General features: G+C 36.8%; 1 protein-coding gene across 2 annotated transcripts in view; it reads right to left on the bottom strand.

The window, feature by feature from the left end:
• Positions 1-24105, bottom strand: part of LOC125241398 (protein bric-a-brac 1-like) — a 312087-nt gene that overhangs the window by 5812 nt on the left and 282170 nt on the right. Inside the window, exons 3-5 of one of the 2 annotated variants that reach the window (XM_048149863.1) lie at positions 13051-13108; positions 3625-3891; positions 131-294 (exon numbers count right to left, since the gene is read on the bottom strand). In XM_048149863.1, coding sequence (XP_048005820.1) covers positions 131-294; positions 3625-3891; positions 13051-13108 — 489 coding nt within the window. The remainder of the gene's footprint in view (positions 1-130; positions 295-3624; positions 3892-13050; positions 13109-24105) is intronic. The other variant, XM_048149864.1, reaches the window with a different exon arrangement.

Raw genomic sequence — 24105 nt, 5'->3', positions numbered from 1 at the left:
GTTAAATATTATAAAAGGTACACAAATAATGCATTTGCGCAATGCCCAGGTCTAAATAACACAATACGGTCGCATAGCGGAATTATTTTGGTAAGTTTAAGGCGCCGGGGTCGCAGTGATCGATACTGACCGTGATTGCGGGATAGACGGGCAAGGTCTCCTCCTTGATGTGGTGTGTGGTGTGCGCGTGAGTGTCGCGGAAGACGACGGCGCGGATGACACCGCGGATGTGCTCGTCGGGCCACACGCCCAGCAGGATGCGCTGCGGCCGCCCGCGCCCCTTCGGCCTCAAATCTGCAACGGCACCCAATAGTAAAAGGTGAACAGACCAAATACCATTACAAACCCCAAATACCGGGACTCCCTGACCATGTGGCTGTACTTAATTAATCAGTTAAGCTTAAGATACTGTGCCATAGGTACGTGCAAACGGTATTCCGTTCGTCATATCATTGATTATAGTATATGTACAGATGTAGTGCGTAAAGGGTTTCCTTCGGAAACGTTCGTATTTGTCATGCTAGTTCAGTCAATGTCAGTACATCTTGTACTGACACTGACTGAAATTGCATGACACGTTCGTACATTTCCGTAACAATTCGAAGGCAAACCTTTTCGCACTACATCTGTAATGAACTATTCATAAGAGCTTGTAATTAGGTCTACATGAATAAAGATATTTTTGAGTTTAAGTTTGATTGGGAAGTAACGAAGAACCTAATACGGTAGCCCTACCCCGACTTTGTAATTAGTTAATTGTAATGTCTCCAATTCTTAGAGTAAGGTCAATACAGGTAAGTGTGTCATAAGGATAAGTGTGTCTGGCCTTCATATGAGCATTTGACCATGACTCATTGACACAGCTGGCCAAATGTGAAGGCCAGACACACTTCTCCCTATGACATATTTACCCGTATTGACCTTACATGGCTTTGTTTTTCCAGTTAGAGTTGTATTATAATTATTTTTCTCTTAGACGGCATTTTATCAATCTAAGCCGCGTCCTACGAGCATGGAATGGAACATAGATATACTTCACCCGTTCGCTCAACGTAATCAACAATCAAAGGCTACTAGGGCTAGTGTTTTTCATACGTTAAATACAAACATTATTTAGGTACTTAAAGGAATCACTTAAATGTTTCGTTCCTTGACGAGCGATCAATGGTTCTATCCAGGGGCACAAAAGTAGTTCGTTATAGTCAATTATTTTATTACGTTCCTTTTAAGGTGTCCAGAGATGGACCTCAAGTAGGATTATTTTATCTACCTCTTTGACTTTTGAAGCCTAGCCACGCTGTCAATCGTCCGAAATGTTACGAGTTTTAATATGGAAGAGTTATAATTAATAATACCTTTTAGTTTTTTGTAAACGATTGTCAAATTTGGTAGACCCGCTAGTGGCGGGAAATTCTAGACCTTAACCTCAAGTTCGTGAAAATAAATAAAATATTGAATAAAGTACAATCACGTGAGCCGGGACGCATTTAATGACATTTTCGTAGCTGTAACAATCCTAAACGATACAATTCAAACATATCTAATAATAGTCATGTGACTGCAAAGAACACCTAAAATAATTCATAACTAAATATGACACAAAACATGGAAAATAACAATTCGGTTCATACCGACAATGCAAAATTAGAAAATTGAGCAATTTTAAATCTCGCTTTCAACGAGAGGCTTTTAAAGTCCAATGAGGTATTTAGAATCTGTTCGGAAAGAGAAGTGTCGTGAAATGTATGGGGCCCATTATATTCGGTGCCTCTTCTGTTTTCGCACAGACTATTTTTTGCACAGAGCAAAAAAAAATGTGTTTTGGTCTTCTTACCTCACCAGACTTACTACATTTTAAATATACAATGTAATAATAATAAAAATAGCGATTCGCATAGCACGCTAGTTCGCGAGGCTTATATAAATAAATATTAATCGTAATTAAAGTTCATTAAATTCGCGTTTAGCTCATTTTAATTACAATGTGACCTATAAATCACCATTCTGAATAATATTTAGTTGTACAAACACCATTTTAATAATAATTGATGTAAACAATTCAAAACGTCTCAATACCATTGTAGATACATTGTAATCAGTAGAAAAATACAGACTTACATTCAAGAACGACATGAGACGTTGAATTGGTTATTTTCATCCAAAAAATGACTTGAAAACTCTAATTCTATTCTCAGATACATAAATTGCAGCTCTACAACTTTCTAATATGTAGTACTTAATACAAGTATACTACGTAAATTTTATGATACCAGTCTCAGAAAGCATATAAATGCTTAGATAAAAAGAGATTAATTTATTGTTATTTTATGAAAATTTCAATAACTAATATAATAATATATTTCTATGATCTACATATACTAGGGACCTATGCATTAAGAAAGTCGTTAAACAAGTAGGTATAAGGTTCCAACGTGACTAACAAATATCGCATAGTAGATGTCTGTAATATATGTATTGGATATACCAATGTCAAAAAACACATATTTGTTTAAAGAGGCGTCACTTTCTACGAATCCAACGCGTAGTTATTTCATAGCGTAGTAGACATAGACAACTATTTGGGGGAGTGAAAAACACTGTGATATTTAATGACGCTAATTTAGTATCTAGGGTATAGAAATAGAGTTTTAACCTTTCACATTTTACTAACACATGATGTTTATGTACGACTCTTTATAATATTTATTTAAATAATATATGTCATGATAGTGACCACCGGCTACGCAAATTGACCGCTTATACTGTACCTATGAAGTTTGTATGTTCCATACATCATGGTAAGTACTAAGTATTTTAATTATATTGTGCTCACATTTGGCTTGATGAAATGGACATTTGTTATGTTATGACCCACATTTAAATACAATACATTTTTATGGTGGCATTTTCTGCAATTTATGTTATTTAATTGCACTTTAAATTTGAATTACCAGTCCCTTATACTTACAACAAAAAGTTTATAAAGGGGTTATTTCTCTGCTTATTTAATTATACTAACTACAACATTATTATATGGAGTCATGTATATAATATAGACCGTAAAAAATGTTTTTAAACTTAAACAGTTTAAGTTTACGTTACTATGTAATGTAACACAAGTAATATTTAAAAGCGTTCTTTTTGTTTATCTCTCCATTCGAATGACACTTGGAGAATGTAACGCCGATGCGTTTCTGATTTATCATGTCGAAGAGACGTTATTGGTTGAAAATATATTAAATAGTAACACTACAATCAGTATCGTATCGATATCCAATCTTATGAGCATAGTTCAAATCGTGTCATTATAATTTTTATTTAAAAATGTACCTATTTATAGTTGCAGAAAGCAGCAACATAAAAATGGTAGTATCTTAATTTAGGTAATTAATTACTTACTTATATAATTAAATATTGGCTCCAATCACTTGACTATCTGAAGGTTAGCGTTAAGGCCGCCTTCTGTTACCTAAGTACCGTATCTTTTCTGAATTATTTTTTGTAGCATATTTTTATTATTAATTGAAAGATGTAACGTGTTCAATAGTGATTTGAGAGCATGAGTGAATAAATCGGAATATTTTGCGTAGCCGTTGGTCTCGTGTGACAGAGGAGGAGACTGACCTGCGCCGCCGTCGGCACTGGGCCCCAGCATGTTGTGCACGCGGTTGGCGTACAGCACAAACGTCGGGTACGGGATGTCGTACTTCCGCGCCGCCTGCGACAGCGACAGCCCCTCCTTCAGCACCGAGAAGATGGCCTCGGCCATGGTCTCCGGCCGCCACGACTTGAGCGGCCCGCGCTCGCGGAACCGCAAGTTGTGCACCAGGCTCTGGTTCGTGTTCCAGCACTTCTGCCACATCGACTGAAGTTGGTACTGGTAGCTGTCTGCTGGAAAAATAAATGAACTATATAAGGATTTGGATTATTAGATTGAGATGTACGGGCTTGCCTAGCACAAAGAGTTTCTGCAGTAGAGGGGCTCCTAACCAAGCCATATTTCCTCAGATATATGTGGCCGGTAGTAAGATAGGGACATACATAGTTGCATTGAAAAATACCAAAATAAAACAAGGAATATGGAGGGGCATCAAAAGACAGTTGTATACAGTCGAGTTCCCAAACACCTTTAAAACATTCCAAATATATGTAGGTATACACCACCTTATTGTCATTTGTCATAGGGACGTGTAAATATATATTTTGGCATGTTGGTTTGTAGGTACCTTAAGATGTTTGTGAACTCGCCCGTACCAAATACATTTGTCCGAGTAACTAGCACCAATCAACAAGAAAAAAGGCTGATGACTATTCATTTGGCAAAACACTTTGATATTCTATAAATTAGAATAACAAAATACTAAACAGTGTAAATAATAATTGATACTAATATGAAAGCAAATAATAGCAATTATAATTATAAAAATGACTACGTAATGTTCAATTATTCAGCGCGATTTTTCCATGCACTTTACATTTAACGAATCATTGACATTGTTACATTTGTGTCACAACTGTTTCTTATTGCGCAACTCTCACTGAAATTGCTTATTCTTTTTTGCGGTTGAACTACCGACCTGTGAAAGAGGAACTATTTAACACGATTACAATATACTTGTAACCAAGTAAGGAATAATATTTAAATACAATACAAAATTGAAAGTCTATATCGTGCAGTGTAAGTAGATATTCTAACGATAATTTATATTATATATGTATATACACCCTGTTTTTATTGAATTCCGTTCACTTTAAGGGAAGATTCATTACATTAAATACCTACAATTAATTTCTCTAACAAATTAGCGTCTTAACTCTTGCGGTTAGAGTTATTAAAAAAATAAAGATAATTGCTGAACACGTGTGTCACAGCCTTTCTCAATTCCTAATATTATTTATTTTGACATGTGCTGTCATTCACTTGACACTAACTTGAATGTTATTTATTTATTATGTATGAAAAGTTTTTTTTTTGCGAATTTAACTAAAAGTCATATACAGGATGGTTCCTGATAAATTGATAATGAACCTAACGACGTGTCGAATTTAACGGAAAATAAAAAAAAACACGGTGTATATATATTTATAAAACTATGCAGTTATTAGGTACTATTGTAATCTATATAATGATCAGATGATAGTGCTCCATTTTAGCATTGTCGATTTAAGAAAAGAGACAGAGTCAAATTGTATTGATCTGAGAAGGTTCCTGCTGTCTTAATATTAAATAATAATCGGAATCACTTATTTAATTTTACCAATTACTTTCCACGTAATGGCCTTACATAATAACACGTAATAGTACATTACGATACAAGTGCGGAAAAGAGGAAATTCAAAGCGTGTGGCGATACATTAAAACACAACCGAAGGGAGAGTTTTAAATCGACACAAGTTACGAATTCCCTTTTCGCACGTGTATCGTCCGGCGTTTTTCAGTACATGGTACGGCCACGTACTCAAAAGATAGAACAGTCAACGAGTTATTTACGATGTGATAATAAATTATTGCTAACAAGCGAAGGCGAACCCTCGTACCGCTTGCATACGCGATGGCCAGAATAGCAAATAGAAACTAATTATTTATTCTAAGATGATAGATGTAAAGGTATATTTATTATTAAAACTCGGAAGTCCCTACGGTAATGTTGGACTACTTGATTCACATAAATGTGGAAAAAGCAATTTTATGAAATAAATACTGTAATGTACAGTCATAAATATAAAAAAAAAATTCTATACAATTAGGATATTTAAATAAATTTTATATTTTGAAAGATACATTAGAGTTTTAATTTATACATATCTACAGGTTGAGACTTGTTGTATACCTTTAGTTGTATTGGACACTGGAATATTGCAAATAAAAGTATTACAATACATTTGGCCTACTCATTTTAAATAAATTAAGGAAATCCATCCATCTCTTAAGAAATACCATAAAGTACCAAAGTTTAAGCAATACAACACAAATATACTGACCTCGTGGAGAAACCTGTGAAAAAGAAAAGCTTTTTTGTTAGAAAAGGTCAAAATAAATAAAAGCTTTGTTTCCATGCCATTTATTGTCATTTATCACAATTTATGTTATATCATTATACGTGTATCAAAAGACTAGGTACACTGTTATACTTAAGGAAAAAGGGGGTTTATAAAATATTATTAAAACCTGGGGCCTATTCCTCGAAACTACAAGTTACAATTTAAACTATTACAAGTGGTGGTCAATGTCTAATATGACAAGTTGGAAAGATACTTCCGCTCCGCTTGTAACTCAGTTTTGAGAAATGGGCCCCTAGGCTCTTTGGACGGTATATCCATTTTAGACATATTTATTTATATACGTCTTATACTTATGCATTCAAGTTGACGATATTGACAGCTTTTTAAAACGTGCGTAAGCCACCGCACAGGACGAATTTTAAAACAATAAATCAGCTATGTACCAACTGACATTTTATTGGTTTAAGGTATACTACAGATTTAACATTGATTCACTTAATCTCACTAACAGTTCAAGAATAATCCTCGGTTTAAGAACTTTTTGGTGTTGGCTTTTGAATAAACCTATGGTATATAAACGTACGAAACAGAATTCAGTAAGTTCTTATGATACTGTATTGTGAATTTCAAATTCCTTCGATGTTACTGATAACAGAGAAATGTAACAAAAATAATGATTAATTTAACAAATAATCACGTGAATGGAGTGAGTAACACAAATCCGATTCATATAATTGAACGTTATGCGTTAAAAACGTAACAAACTGTTAGATAAAATTGCCAAAGTGCTATTAAAATAAATATACTTTTTACGCACTAGTTCGTAAAATACAACTTCTCGCACGCTAAACAGCCAAAAAACGGGCACTTTTTGAGCAACTGTATTAAAAAATATTTTTCAGTACAGATGGTCGTTTTTTTACGCACTAGTTCGAGAAGTGGTTCATTATATGCCAGGTCGAAACTTCGGAGGCTCATCTGCACTGAAAAACGTCGTACGATACACGTGCGAAAAGGAAATTCGTAACTCGTGTCGATTTAAAACACTCCCTTCGGTCGTGTTTTAATTTATCGTCACTCGTTTCGAACTTCCTTTTTTACGCACTTGTATCGTAATGTACTATTTTTCCAGAGACGTGAATGTGCTAATGTCGATTAAAATAATCCTATTTAGTAAAACACTTATCTGGGCTTGAGCAAGAACATTTTATCTCATTATAAGTACCTAAATAACATAAAGAAGACAGAAAAGTTTAAAGCGGATTATTGACCAATCTTTGAAAATCATTTTTTAAAGACCCTATGTCATTCAATCATAAATAGAAAACGTTTATGTTATATAAAGAAGAGTATAATGGAAATAACTTTTTTTTAAATTATTTACACAAACAGTTTTCCTTTAAAAAAACTGCGTGATTTTCAATCATTCAAGCCTCTTAAACCTCATGGCAAAAATAATATTCTCATAAATCAGTATCATCGTCGTTCATCGTGTATGATTCAATTAAAAAAAAACTAAATTGGTTCCCCACAAAGTACCTACAATACTTACGAGTAGGTTTAACAGTTCTATTCACATTCAATTTAGTCCACTATATGGAGAGAAAATCTATCTACCTAAGTACTTAATACATACAGTAAACGTATCCTAAAGTCAATAACATGCAAACTTAAATTAACTCTGTTATACGACCAACCATGCCCAAGTTAGTGTTTACAATACAATAACAACTGCAGTGACATTTATGTATGTACATAATCATTCGTAAGTAATGAAACTAACTTATATAAAATGCAAATAACACATAATTCAGTCTCTTTCGTATAAATAGTATATCATTAGTTTGTGATGTAGTATGTATTTACCTATGTCAGTAGTACGTAAGCACTACCTATATAATCGTGTACCTTGCCTAATATCAGTCAGAATAAATCATATATTCATCGAAGCTGTTGTTTCTCTAATGCCATCCGTACATGGCGACCCTGCCTTTTAAGGCAGCGGCCTCGTGTTCGCGAGTGCAAGGTTGTAATTAATTAAAAATGAAGGAACTAAATTAAATAAAAATTAAACAATTTGTGGACTAAAGTGGCAGAACAATCAGTGTTTTGTTAAAGACTGAACAATGTCTGTGGGACTACACCGTGTCCAATAAGTCCGAATACTCACATTTTACCTCAGTTCTAAAGATATAGGGATCACAGGCCATCAAATTCTTATTTAAACTAAAGAGTATATTCCTCTTAATAAAATACAAGCACAAAGTACATGAAATTTCCGAAGTGTCTAAGAAAAACAAAGAGGTAAAGTGCCAACAAAATACTTGCTCGGCACGCAGGTGACGAGTTATTTTTTATAAGGAGAATCTGTATGTGATAAAACAGACGCCACGTGTCCAAAATAAACTATTATGGGTACCGAGGATAGATAACGTTCCGGGCAACTAGAAAAATGTGCCTAGGTTCCAGAGCTCACCATCGGCCCAGGTGTGGGATGCAGTATGTAAGCGAGGTAAACTACCTTCAGTACTTACAGATAAAAGCGTTAAAATCAACGTTTTTTTCTTTAAAACCAAGGTTTTGGAGAAAAAAATGCCTTAAAGTTAAAAAGGATGCTTGGGAATGAGTATCATGTGTCCCAACAAGACGCACCTCCAGCACATTCGGCAAATGGTACTCTAGCGTAGTTTCAGACTAATTTGGCAGTTTTTTATCCGAAACATGAGTGGCCACCTAGGCCTCCAGGTTTAGGCGTATTAGACTATTTTGTATGGTCATACATGCTTTGAAGACTAAATTTTTATAAAATCATAAACCTACATCATTTCAAAAAGGTTATCGAGAGTATTTGAGATGAAATGTGAAGAAAACGGTGCGTGCCGCGTGTGATCCGTTTGAGAAGCGTTTGAGGCTGGTAAACAAGTTAATGCTGGAGTTATTCCAAAACATTTGTTGTGAATGTAGTAAATAAGAGTGCCATTCATAAAATATAATAATAATGTAGTAACTATTTGTTCATTTTGTTTTATTGGCTATTTGTGCTGTATTCAAACTTATTGGACACGGTGTATACCCCATTTGGGCGAAGTGGCAGTGTATTCGTTATAAGCTAATGTCACATCAATAATGCAGTACGACGTTACCTACTGTTAAAATGGGGTCCGGCACATCTAAACCACAAGAGGTAATCATCGCGCAGACGGCTTCAGGAGGAAACAATGAAGCAAATGCCTCGGTGAAGGATTTGGCATACCACGTCAGCAACACCAACATAGTCCTGATGACCATACTTGTCATTATTGCTCTGATCTTCGTGTACGGGCTATACAAGATATATTTGAGATGCCATAAGAAGATGATCCGTAGGGAAATTAACGGTCAAGTGGCCTTCAGGCGATCCTTTGGACTCGGGAAGAGGACCGGAGCAGCAGATGCGGTGTAACAGTTTTTTTTTTTACGACGCCTTCCTCGGACTTTTGACGGCACGGTGACGCAATGCGACGAAAGTGAAGTGTTATGTGGTTCAAATGTGAGTTAGTAGAATTAATTACCTATAACATAGATTAATTTTAATATAAATTTATCTAAAACGTATCATATATGTTCGTCAAGTAAATGCCTTTAAGGCGATGTTTCAAGAGCTTACAGATTTATACAATGAATTAAGCAAACTTAAGCAAAATATTTCTAAGTTAAGTCTTGAAAAAAGAACAGAAAAGAAATTAAATGAAAAGTTGATAACAGCAAAAGAGTTATATGATACGTTTTTGGAGTATTCAAAAGTGATAGATAATAAAATCTTAAAAGGAGAAGTTACCAGCGATACAGTAGTATATATTGACGAATTACGTAATAATATCGAACATCTATATAACAAAATATACCAATTTTGTACGAGCAGTCATATTGTAAAGTCAACCGCCATGGAAAAATTCGATCTCAAAACGGCAGTCCACCTCTTACCTATTATGACCGGTGATGAGGATACGACTAAAAAATTAATCGATGCCATTGAGCTATATAAATCAATGTTAGAAACGGACGGTATAAGAAAATTAATTAATTTCGTGCTCAAGACACGTTTATCTGAAAATGCCAAGTTACGAATGTCACAGTCATACACAGACTGTGAGTCGCTTATTCTGGACCTAAAAAATAATTTCCTAACCAAAAAGTCAAGTACTGCTATTCACAGTAAGTTAATGCAAATAAAACAGCAATCACTTTCGATTGATGAATTCGGTACACAAATTGAACAGTTGTTCGTTGATTTAACAATTTCTCAAGCCGACGGTGACCAAAATGCGCACAAGGTATTAAAACCTATAAATGAGAAGCTGGCGATAAAAAGGTTCACCGACGGGTTGCGAAATCCTACTTTAGGGATCATACTGGCAGCCAGGAATCTACCAACATTAAAGGATGCGATTCAAGCCGCGAAGGACGAGGAGATTTCGTCCACACGGGAGAACGGCGAGGTTCCAATCTTTGTCAATCGAAGGGGAATTACAGGTCAGTATAACCCACGCACAGGCCGAGGCTTCAATAACTCGCGTCGGGGAGCACCCGGCAACATGCAAGTGCGGAATTCCTATTACGGGAATCGGGCCTCGCGAGGTAGCTATACTCAAAATGAAACTGGGCGCGGTTTTGGAAATCCGACCCGCGGATTTTATAGGTTTAGATCTGATAACGTATTTACCCGAAGGTCCAAAAGTCAGCCCAATATATATGTAGCCGAAGAGCCGCAGCCTTCGACGTCAAGTCAGGATCAGGAAACTAAAAACACGACAGAAAACCCAGGTTACGAATTTTTTCGTCCCTAATACGATATATGCATACAGATACGACAGTTCCTTAGAAGTAGTAATTGGAGACGACACGTTTCAGATGCTAGCAGATACGGGCGCCGCCGTATCGGCCGTGAAATATGAAACAGTTTCGCGGCTAAATATTCCAATCCAAAAGCAAATCGTTCCTATAATCGGTCTCGGCGGCGATCTTTACACAGAAGTGCATCTTAGTTATTTTAGGCCCGAAATACAAAAGATTAGACAATATACTTTATGTATGTTTGAAGATGCAAAAGTTAATGGGGACAGGGTATATATAATCGTGTACCTTGCCTAATATCAGTCAGAATAAATCATATATTCATCGAAGCTGTTGTTTCTCTAATGCCATCCGTACAAGTTTGATAACGATAAAATTGATGTTAATTGTACTGTGCATACTTTAACTATACAAAGTCGATGTAGAGAAGTTCTTCAAATAATTGATTAATTATTCAACTACATAATAGTAAAATAATTAACAAAAGTTTATCATGCATAATAGTGTAAGTATACACGGTGTAATCAAGTATTTTAACAATTTTATACTAATAAGCGTAATGTGACAACATGCAAGTACCGATAATATTATTTTAATATGTCGTCGGTCGTTCGTAAGCTCCGCATAGTGCCGGGATAACTTGGTATCACCATTTTTATGATTTAATCTCCGTGCGTAGTCAAGGCGGGCGTGCCGCTAATTATAACTACAAGATTCGTCATGGTTCGTTTGTCATTTTCTTGCAATCTGGCGGATTTAACGATCGGCCGACCACGTATAAACTATTGCCTTCTAAGATTCATCATCAGTGCTATGGGATTTAAATTTGCCTACTTTATTTGAATTTGATCCTTGGTAGTAAAGAGACACTATAGAATGCTTCTTGCAGAATGCCCACCACCACCTGAAGCCTGTAAGGCCGACAAACGAAAAACCAGGATCTCGGCTTCTTCGCAACTTTTCTACAAACGATAATATATCTGCTAATGATTTTTTTGTTCTTCTATTATAGGGAGAGACACTGGTTTCGCAACAAAAATCTAGAACAGCCCTTTCCTCACTGGCCCACAGGCCCGCTTCGTCGAGGACGGCCATACGTTTCGATTTTCCTAAAATATTATCATACAGAGTCCCTTTCGGTATTCCATAGTGCGTGGCGGCTTGTGTGAAGCGCATCTTCTGTGTGACGACCGCTTGGATGGCTTCTTGCAGCTGAGCTTGAGACCACGTCGGCGCCTTCAACTTGACTGTATGACCGTGGAATTCTGGTCGACAGATAAAGCAACAACACTAACATAAAATCTCCATTCCAACCCGTACCGATTCAATTAAATACACATTTGTGGTTTAATTTAAATCAATACCTAATATAATCTGCATAGTTGCGCAAATACTACTGTGAATTCTATTGTATATTGTTACTTATGCTACATAATTACGTTTATACTTCAACTATCTGTTCATATATCTTAACAACATGTCAGTGTTTTCAAAGAAATTCATTTGAGTTTCCCTACGTGCGGAATTTTTCCCACGCCGTTACGACAATACAATCATAACAACAAAGTTACTACACTTATCGTGTTTGAATACGGAGTGTGCTATGTGCGGCATCGTTCTCGGTACGGATTATAGTTATAGAGAAAGCGAGCAAAATATTCACACTAAAATGCTACTTTAAAAGCCAATTGTCTACATACATAACGGTCATTATTCGCCCAGTTCACTCAGTGGCAGCACTTGGTTTGCAAACTTATTGGAAACCTATTTTGCTAAATACATATATTGATAAAACCGTACGAATCTATTTTAAATCTTATACTGTTACACTAATGTTATCAAGCCGATATAGTTCGTTTGTCCCTTTCCGACGTATTGGTGTGGTACGAGTAGAAAGGGACAAACGAACTTTATCGGCTTGATAACTTTAGTAAACGTTTATGTACTTATAAGGTGGTAAGTAAATAGCCAAACATTGTAATTTCTATGGGAAATTAGGTTACCATGAGGTGGAAGGAACTTCCGTATAATGACCGTATAATGTGAGTCTGGTACTGGCGAGTATATTTGATCAACGATCGATCGTGCACGGATCTAAAAATAAAACTTCGGTGAATCTCACACTCCAGCGCAAAATCTCAAGTGTTAACTAGGTAATTATGCATACTAGTATTAGGCACTACAGCAATAGTGGTACAATGGATATTAACTGACCTGCGATGGATGACGTTGAGGCCCCGAGCCATGCGTGTGAACTCTCCAGTAACTTCGCCTGCGGACAAAAAATAAGCATGTATAGATACGATATGACGACTAAATCATAAAGTAGGGCTTTCTAATACATACTAGATCAGCGTAGCCAGATCTACGGAAAAGTCTGTAGATCTACGGATTTCGGGGCTTCAACACAGACCTACGGATTTTTTTTAAATTTCTACGGAATTCCAATAAACACAATTTTTTACTAAATTATACATGTAAGCAATAAAGATATTGTGAGTTATTGCTAATAACGAAACGTGATTCCCGTCTGTCACGCTTCGGACTCAATTCGGACTATAGCGACTATTTATACACTAATGTAGTAAAAGGGAACGGAATTGAAGCGTACCAATACCTTTGGTAGGTACGCACTGTAATAATATGGCGAAAAAGTAGAAGTGCTACATACACTTCTACTTTTCATTACTCATTATTTATGCTTCAATATAGTCTGTCAAACAGAGGTGTGTCACAGTAAAAGGCGCGAAATTTTAATTCTTCGTGTCTTTTAATTATCCTATTTTTTTTAATTTTCCGCTTTTTCAAGAGACGGAATCGGCCATAAAAACTTAAAAGAAAAGTCTGTAGAACTACGGATTTTTTAAATTGCAATCTACGGAATTCTACGGATATTTTGGCCGCAGCCTACAGATTTACAGAATTATAATCTGGCAACACTGTACTAGATACTTAAATAACAACACAAATAGAAATAAATAACAAGTAAGGTGTCAAAATTAATGAGACTCTGGAATGTATGTAGCTACTAGCTTTTGCCCGCGGCTTCGCTCGAATTAGAAAGAGACAAATAATAGCCTTTGGCACTCTCCATCCCTTCAAAAGTTTCCACTTAAAAAATCACATCAATTCGTTGCTCCGTTTGGCCGTGAAAGACGGACAAATAAACAGACACACACTCTTTCGCATTTAACGTATGCGGAATGAAATTTGGATAAAATTCAATGTCTTATAAAATTAATATAACATAGTTTATTTTTGATATCTTTCGTGATTTTAATTCTGTATTGAATATCGACAAATAAAAGAGTTAGTTTTCGCCAATGTGAAGCTTCTAACAGAACTTGTGATACTTTATGTCCATCGGTGTCGACAAAACCAATGTTAGCATTTTTTAAGGTCCAAATTTATCTTCCATGTGATAACTTTTTAAAGAAGCTTCGTATGCTCGACATTTTTCACATTCTTGTCCGTAGGATCATTAGTGTTCTCAAAATAATAGTTTTCTAGTCATGAAATTCCATTTACTCGACATATTATTAGTCATTCATAAACCCAGAAATGCAAAAACAGCTGTTTTTTACATTTTTTGACTTAACGGCGTAGCAGCATTTTCAAAGTTTTTTATTTTATTTTTGAAGACTATAGGTCTAACTTTTTTTGAATGTGTATCGATACTCATGACTTCAAGATAATTTTTATCACTTTCGCTGCCCCATTCGAATGCTGTCTCGAGCTCTCTGTAAGATTTTGTGCCTTAGGGGGCCGACATTTCTTTTAATCAAATCTCTCCCAGAAAACTTGCCAATGCTGTAATGTTTTCTTGAACCACGATTTGTTGCGGTAGTTTTTGTAAAGAAAAAGGACGCAAAAATATTATAAATTGACTGTTAGCTTCTAACCCTTCCTACAAAACTTTCCTCGGGCTTTTGCATTCGGTCACAGAAAATTGGTATGTAGAAATTACAAACAGTTTCGCTAGGTCGTTTTTCTCGATTGACCATCATTTCGAGAAAAGGAATCCAATACTCATGAAACTTACCAGTTTAAATGACAGATATGTAAACTTTAATCTGGCATTTATACATTATTTTAGTTTATTTATTTACTTACTCTGTACGATATCAAAACTTTGTCCAGATTTCATTCCGCATACGTTATAATATTAATATTAATAATTAGTATGGAAGTATGGATAACTAGCCATTTTGATGGGTAGGTACCAACATGATAATAATTATTTTGGATACCTAAATATCTCATTGACACTGACAACAGTGACAACACATACATATATCAAGTTGCGCAGACATCTTTTAGAAAAGTCTCATTAACTAAGAGTCGTAATAATTATAAGGCAGATATATATATTTATTTATGTATATATAATGTTATATGTATACGTATGTATATTTATGTGTATTTGTAAGTAGGTATCTAAATTATTTTAAGTATGTATATTTTTTTAATATAGTAAGCTGTATGATACATATATATAATCATTTATGGTTATTTAGTAGGTATTCCATTTCTCGTCATTGCGACATTTCCTGCACCTATTAAGCTCTTATAGATCTCTGTTTGGCCCAAAGGTTAGCTGGTAGAGAGTGCCTTCTGGCATTAAGTTCGCCTTTTGTACATTTTTTTACTGTGCAAGAAAGTTTAAATAAATAAATAAATAAATATATCTGATTCGTAAGTAGAGCGAATGTTTGACTTATACCATAGATTAAATATAAGAAGATCATACCATCCCATACATTAAAATGCGACCGCCTAAGACCGCGCTTACACTCCACCACACATAGATGGCGCCACAAAAAAAATGTCTTGTAGGTTTCGATTATACTTGTAGATGGCGTTAAGTGTCACTTTTGACATAGATTTACGGCTCGGAATTGACACTTAATGCCAATCTACAAATAATCGGTGGCAACAAGGCATTTTTTGTGGCGCCATCTATGTGTGGTGGAGTGTAAGCGCGTTCGTAGGCGGTCGCATTTTAATGTATGGGATGGTATGATCTTGTTATATTTAATTTATGCTTATACTCATTCACGAATCAGGCCGTCACACTTATATAATATTATTTACACTATTCCCATGCTAGCTGGCAGCTACCTCTTAACGATCTGTTTTCTCGAACATGCACTTACAGATTGAATTATAAATGATTATTTATTTGCGCGCTACGCTCTTTGTTTATATAGACGCCAGTCCTTTCACCCTTTTCACTAACAATGATAAAATATAATTTCCAATTAAATGTAACAAATTTAATGTCTAATATGTCATTGCAATTCGAGGCTAGTTTGATTTGAAATACAGAAATCCAACGCCGAAAAAACCGCAGGCTTTTTTAAAATATGTCCGTTTGTCATTTTGGCACGGGCGGGGCGCGACAAAAAAATCCGTTCCAACGACATCTGCCGGCGAGGCGTTGTCACTGTGGTCACATTTTCGATAATTCCGTTTGTTTGACGCGTGACAAGTTGTGTAAATATACATTGTAAGAAACGAAAAATATTGGACCTTTATTGAAGACTAGAACGTACCAGTACCACCACTTAAAAAAAGAAGTTAAATTATTAGTCATAAGTTATGTTCTGGAGTGTTTTCATTACGAGAAGAGCTTTGAGCCATAGGATATACACCTTGAAATAGGAGATATGACTATTGGTCGGTATTACTTCATGTTCACTGTTAGGTACTTTCAGCTCTGACAGCGAAGTTTCCGTGGCTTAATAGTGAAAGCTTATATTATATTATGTATATATTAAACCTAATAATCAAGATAGGTAGGATTCGGAAAATACTATTTAAACCGCTCATTGATTACATATATACCTAGCCGGTCAGATGAAAAAGAACAATTGGATAGTTAATTTACATCTCGTCGTCGTATAGAGGAAGTTTACGATTGCGTATTTTATCGATAGCTACTGTATTCCCGCCGAATGCTGCGCGCGCGTTTATTTACCTTTGCTCGCAGTAATTGTTAGAGCAAAGAGCGGCATTTCTTTGTGCTCCGCGTTACAACTAAACTTTATCGAAGTTTTAATTGTGAACTCAGACAAAAGACGGTAATAAAATAGCTGTTGTAATACAGTTAGAACTGAAGATAAAATGTTTTATTAAGTTGGGCAGGCGACGCCGGGCGCGTCATTAGTCTCTCGTGTTTACGAAACGCGCACGTGCACTAAGTACCGGCGCGAGCGCTGCGATCAATTGTTTGTTTACCCGAATAAAACACTAAAATCCAATTCAATAACAAAGAATTAAAGATCCCGAAATAAAATTTATTGTTCGAGTACGATAAAATAGATTTATTACGCACGGCGCGAGCTCGCGACCGCCTTGCCGATAATATTAGGTACACTCGCCTGCGTCAATATAAACTGAAACAATACGCCGCTACTCATTACCCGAGGGTGTGTAAAATTAATTGTTTCCAAACACCACCGCCACGGGTTACTGAACTATCGACTTGAGATATCTTCCTAGCCTCCTACGGTGTCTGTACATCACAAATTAAGGCTGGAGCAGTCTAGACGCAGATCTTTGATGGATGAAAATAAAAATAGGTGGCATAATGCCCGTTTAATATATAGGTACCTATCTAAGTATGTAGGTACTTTAGCTTTCCATGATGCCAAATCTGTACCTCGTATGTTATTGTTAATCGAAAATGTTTCAAACTCATAAATTGCTAGCTAATAAATAATCTATGACTTCCATAATGTAAACAAAAATGCATGCAGGTAGTTTTAGTTCGGGTTTAGCCGGAAGTCCTGCCTGGCTCAGCCGAGCGTCACTTCAAAGGTCACTCTAGTCACTTTTCCATTATACTAAAAGCGTGGAAGCGTTCGTGTCAAAGAATGTGCTCCTGTTTAGCAGCAGTTCGTAACTCTGGATATTTTACAATTGATTTTTCATTTAAGCAAGGTATGTGGGATTTAATTTGAACTTTCGGATACATTTTTCTTTTAAAAATCTTCGTTAATATTATTTGGAAACCCTAGTTTGATTCTATTAAAATATTTAACTACACAAAGAACATTGATCCAAGTCGATATTAAGTCAAACAAAACAAATTCAGTATAGTTTAAAAGCACCAATAAATTTACAATTCCCCGTGCCGTTTCGTGTGGATATTAGTACGCGGGGCAGGGGTATCAGTTAGTAGGCGCTTAGGATATTAATAAAGGGGAGGCTAGGGGAGTCGACTGGCGCCGGCCTTATGCAAACTAAATAAAAAAAAACATATTCCTAAATAACTATTCCGCAGGACTGACCGACAATTATCAATTCCTTAATGGGTTCAATAATCTCGACTATTAGGCAAGGCATTTCGTACGATTTGATTTAATGTCGAACATTGTGCTTGCGGGCGTTCTCTATCGACGGCAGGTAAACCAATTAACTACAGGATTTTTAGAATTTCTGTGCAAAATTGAAGATTAATTTTGGTTGGGCTTTTCAGTTTTCAGAGCAGTCACAAACAGAGAGATGGAAAACAACATGACCGTTGATTGCGAATCAACGGTTAAGTACAGGTACAAAAACTAACCTACATGAGTTATGTATGGAGAAGATCGCAGGTTAGTGATGGTGGGTATCCACCGTGGCGAAATTCAAATCCTACGCGACTGAGATGTAACACGTATACGAACGAGTAGCGTGCCATCAGCAAGACTGTATCGTGTGACGGATATCAAACGCGTCGACGACACGTCTCGTCGCGTTCGAAATGATGTGAACAGATATGGCGGATACTCACAAGCGACGCGTAGGAGCCGCGTAAGATACACAAATCGCTTGAGATTAACCTCGTGAGAGGTGGGTCTTACGCGGAATGGAGAGGCAAGTGTTAAAGTGCACGAGCAACTTCCTCGTGGTAAATGAGTGCAATCCGCGGCCCTTCGGTCATTATTTATCTTATTCCGCTGCGGCCTCTAATCGAAACTATCCTGCGCATGAAGTGCAATAAACTTCCGCATTGGACCGCAATTATGCGGAAATGTGCGCAATAACTTCAACTTAATGTTGCCCGCCATATACTCTAGTTATTTAATTTAATCACTTCAATTTACGGAAAATTAAGACATTAATCAATTATGTAATTAATTAAAAATGGGGTCTTATTAAAATATATACTAATCGAGTCCAACATACGCATATGAAAATAATACAAAGTAACTACTAAACGCTTTAGGTGCGTATGTACCCTTCATCACTATGGCATCCAAGGAAATTGTTCGAGTGTTTAGTTACGTTAGGCACGTCATGTTGCACCTATATGATGTTCACGTATAAATGCAATATAAGCTCTCAGCGTGTGTAAGCTCCTTAGCTCAGCCAGCTGAACGCTGCCATGGTTACGCTAAATTGAACTTGAAATTGACAAGTATTCACTTTGCAAAATACACTGGCTTTCAGTCATTGTGTTGCTAACAGGACTGACCGCTAATTCGAACGTAGTAAGGTACACTGATACTAGAATGTTATCTGAAGTATTTCATTTAGCTATCGTGTGTTTGATCCCCCTTCAATACATATACAGACAAGTACAAGGTAGGTACTACATATGAAATGTTTGAAATGGTTTGTTATAATATAATCTAGTGGCCCATTATTATTACGTCTCAGAAAAGTGGAACTTTTCTTCTTCTGAAAAAAAAAAGAGTATTTTATCCATTTCACACATGTAACGGAACACCTTATGAATGGAAACCATCCGTGTTAAAGAAAACCTTGCCTTTTAAGACGTTCTCGCCTCACGCCCCGCGGCGATAAGGAATGCAGGGCCCGTTGTGTTCTTGAGTGGGAGCTATTCAGTTTTACCCACCGATATAATGTTAGTGTACGGTTTTTTTTCATTATGAAGTAAATAAATTAATAAAAAATATTATTAAGTATTTGCTAAATGTAATTTTTATGATAGTTATGATTATAAACAAAGTTAACTTATTTTTTAAAGGACCTTTATAAGTAGTTAAGTATAAAAATCCATCTATTTACATATACATTTTCGGGATTCACATGATTCGAAAATTGGTATTTATACATTAACCACGTGAATTCGGAAAATGTACCACGTTCACGCCATTTTTCTGTACGATTTAAATATATGAAGTGTAAATGTCGAGGCTATTAAGCTTAAATGATATACTCGAAATGGAATACATATTTACAAAGTAGTAGTGTTAAAAAAATAGCGAAAGTTAAATGATTTATTAGAAGAGTTGCGCGTTTTATTTGTGCTGCGAGAGGCGAAGACTGCGCCGGCGGGCCGCGGCCGGGGCGCGGCGCTAAGGGGTGAAGGATAAAACTAATCACACATCCTCTCCGCACGCAGGCGGCGCGCATGGTGCCAGCGTAAGCGGCCAATCCAACTCTACACTGCGAGTCAGTGTCATTTCACGGCCAATGTAGACGCACCTACAATATAATAACTCTGCCGAGGCACCGTGCAAGTTGTTTTCACTAGCCTAGCGACCTGCCTTTGCCGAGACACATCTACAATTCTACATTGCCATTGCCTGTCTGTTTGCCATAGCATTGCCGCGCGACGCTACTCGCTCTGTGTGGACTCGTCTATTGAAACGTACCTACACTGACATATGTAAATTATGTCATTCGGTAGCATCCATTGAATTGAAGCAATCAATAATTACACACTACTACAAAATTATATCATTTTGGTGTCTGTTCAAGTTCGAATAGGTCTACCAGTACAATTTTATATAAGGGTTACAAGAAGCTGGCCGCCGCCTTTCACCGCCTGGTAATTTGTTTTGGTTCCTTTTGTAGCGGCTATTTCATTGGGAGTCAAAAATCACACATGTATGTAAACACAATAAGTTCGTAAGCACAAGTGCCGTATCATCGTATCATGCGTCACTTTATCACTTACATACTTGTTAGAACGTGGCAGACATAGTGACAAATGATAGATAGCCGTCCATCTTAGCCCTGCAGATTAAATACGAATACCCTACAATAACGTCCTTTATTACTTTTAAAAACTGGCAAACACGAAACGCTCGTAGATGTCTATCTCTACCGATCTTGCTTATTGGCGCGACAGAGCCATACTACCTTTCGCGGCGTTACGTTTTCGTTTCGCGTCGCAGAAATGCCATTCGGCTACGGCACCATTAATGCTGTTCAGTGTTGGAACACTAATAAGTTTCGATAGGCAAAAGAAGTACAAAAGGTATATTCTCACAAATATGCTATTCATATTTCATCAATGAATAAGTAAATCATAACTGATTTCAATTACTCTAAATGTTAATGTTTCTATGTGGAATGAGCTTCAAATACGTGGCCACAACAAGTGAGCGTGAGCGTGCCGCCGCCCGCTCCGCTCATGACCGCGCGCTGCCCGCCCACGCCGCTTCTGCATTATCCATTTCCACATTACTGTCTTTTTGTTCTCCGTTTGATTGTTTAAACGTGCGTCGATGTGGTATCCACTGGTCGTTATTTTTTCCATAGAGCTTTCACTTGAAATGGCTTCAGTCAATTGTGGAAAAATGTTGCTCTTATTGTTTCTGAAGAACAATAACTGCCTTCATTTTATATGTTTACAGCGTCTGAAGGGTCGATAGCCACTTTGCCTCTCTATTACACATTTTTCCTATTGTTCATAGTCCAACGGATTTGCTTTTGTTGTTAGATCGGTATTTAAATAGGTATTAGACGGTTTCCGCTTCGTTTGTTTTGCTCTTTACTTATTGTCTTTTTCTTATTCAGGGTTTATCGAGTCCGGCAGTTTGTTAAAGCTATTAATGCATTTTAGGTACCCTTCATACTGATAATTAAGAATTGAGTGAGAAATAAGGTTAATTAATTGTACTTCTGATATTGATATGAAACATAATATTGAGCTTTAGGCATGTAAAGAGTAGATTGAGGTAATTTTGTAATGCTTGTTATGTTTTGATTGAAAATATTATGTTAAAAACAAAAATATTTCTCCAAACCTTGATTATAAATTGAATTATTTGTATATAAGAAGGTGTGAAAACTCATCGTGAGTTCAAAAACGGAGGATTTGGAAAGTCGTAGTGCTTTGTAGATATTAATATTGCGGCCTAAAAATAACCATGTCACCTGTGTGGTGACGGGTTAAGAATTTCACCACTCCCTTTCTTCCCGTGGGTGTCGTAGAAGGCGACTATGGGATATGGGTTAAATTGTGGCGTAGGCGAGAGGCTGGCAACCTGTCACTGCAATGTCACAGTTTCGTTTTCTTTCAACCCCTTATTTGCCAAGAGTGGCACTGAAGCTTTCGTAGTTTCATGTGTTCTGCCTACCCCTTTATGGGATACAGGCGTGATTGTATGTATGTATGTATGTAAATAACCATGCAGTTTTGAGGCCATTATCGAGTATAACATAGATTCGAATACTGAGATATAGAACTTCGCTCTATAGAAACTCAAAAACTAAACTAAACTTCCATTATAGCTTTGTATTAAAATTATTTAACATATAGAATTAGCTTCTATAAATCGGAGATTGAACTCATTGATTCCTTAAAATAAATTAATGAATGTTTTGATAGTGATTTTTCGGCAATTATAGAGGTACATACTCGTATATCACTTTAGGAAGTACTAAATGCGTATTTATAAATATTATGTACCAAGGTGGAAACGACAGTGATACAAAGGAAACATTCATATTTAAAAACGTCACTAAATTCATTGTTTATGGGGACAGGTATAATTTTCCGCTATTCATACTGTAATACACTATGGTTTGACTCGTCGGATATGTTATTAAATAATTTCGATACAAAAAAGACGTCTTATTCGAAATAAGACCATAATCGTTTTACTTGAAAAATATAGCTCTTGTGTATTTTATTAGTAGGTAATTATGGTACATGAAATCATTTTTAAGGTACTTTGTATAAATCAAAAATTGTATATAGAGTAGTAGATCAGGTTATTACACTGTATTTAATATGCGGCAAAATTTCTTGATTGGAAGTAAGTTATATTTGTGTGGATCAGGGCTTGTAAGGACTCGGATCGGATAGCATCCACAGACTGCGGTGTCTGGTCACCTTGATGAAGATGGCCAGTACGCCTGTTTGCCACAGTCAGAGTATAAGCCCGTTGTGATCAGGGCTGCAGGCAGCGAGGAGCCAAGACGTTAATTGCCGGCGCAGCCGCCGACACGGGACAATATTTAAGTCAAACATTAGTAACGCGTACTTATGCAAAACGACTCGGAATTTATTTGACTTGGGCGCAGTTTCGGTGTTAGCGACGATGTAAGCAAGACAAACATGTTAATTTTCACCCCGGCTCGCTCCGCCCGCCCCGCCCGGCGCCCCGGCCCTCCCGATTATAACTTCGCCCGAGAAGGTGAATTGGCTGAATTATTCAATACAAACTTAGGACAGTGTTTGTTTTGACATTTAAAAATGTGTCTGCTTAATTAACGTAAGCTTTCCGGTATCGATGCAGGGATGGGAGCACGATGGCATTTAGTACTATCGAAACACACGCATAGAGAACAAATCGTTCAGATAATCTGCTGTGGACGTTTCGTGGTATTCGTGTTAGACAGGAGTCGGGGGTTACATTTGGATGTGGATCGCTTCAAGTATTATTAGGAGTAGAGGGCAGCAGTCGTGCCCGGCGGCGGCGTCGCGTTCGCAGTCCGCACCTGCTCGAGGCAGCTCAGCGGGGCCAGGAGATGCCTAATGCCTGAAATTGAACGTAACACAATTACTAATCGGACGCACGACGCGAACCGTCAAATGTTCCGCCCGCGCATGTTTATAATTAATTTAGAACATTAGTAGCACGCGTACGAACGACTCACTGTCTATTGTGTTGTGTTTCCATATTGTTCGCGAGAACGCCCCGTTCGCTCCCTGTTATGTTTAAATCGTCCTCGTATTTTCCTTAGCAAACGAACTGCGCCGTCTCGGTATTTCATCCAGATCCATCACGCGCCTAATGAGATGTGGAGGTAATTTATAATATCTTCTGTTTTTCAACATGATCGTGGGGCCCTCGCTCCGTATGGTTATAGATTCATATATTCGTACTTGTTAAAACGTTACTCGCAGCCGCTTAAAAATACAGCACCAAAATGTTTAAACACAGATAGGTTCTTAAATGAATTAAAATATAACATTTCTCAAAATGTGTTCCATTTCTGGGCTAATTTAATTTGCCATTAGCATTGCATATGTACGTACATGTCGCAGTAAGATAGATAAAGCCGTTATATAGTTAT

Source organism: Leguminivora glycinivorella, chromosome Z (assembly GCF_023078275.1).
Source record: "Leguminivora glycinivorella isolate SPB_JAAS2020 chromosome Z, LegGlyc_1.1, whole genome shotgun sequence".
NCBI lineage: Eukaryota > Metazoa > Arthropoda > Insecta > Lepidoptera > Tortricidae > Leguminivora > Leguminivora glycinivorella.
Note: the sequence above shows the minus strand (reverse complement) of the source record. Positions and strands in the feature narration are given on the sequence as shown.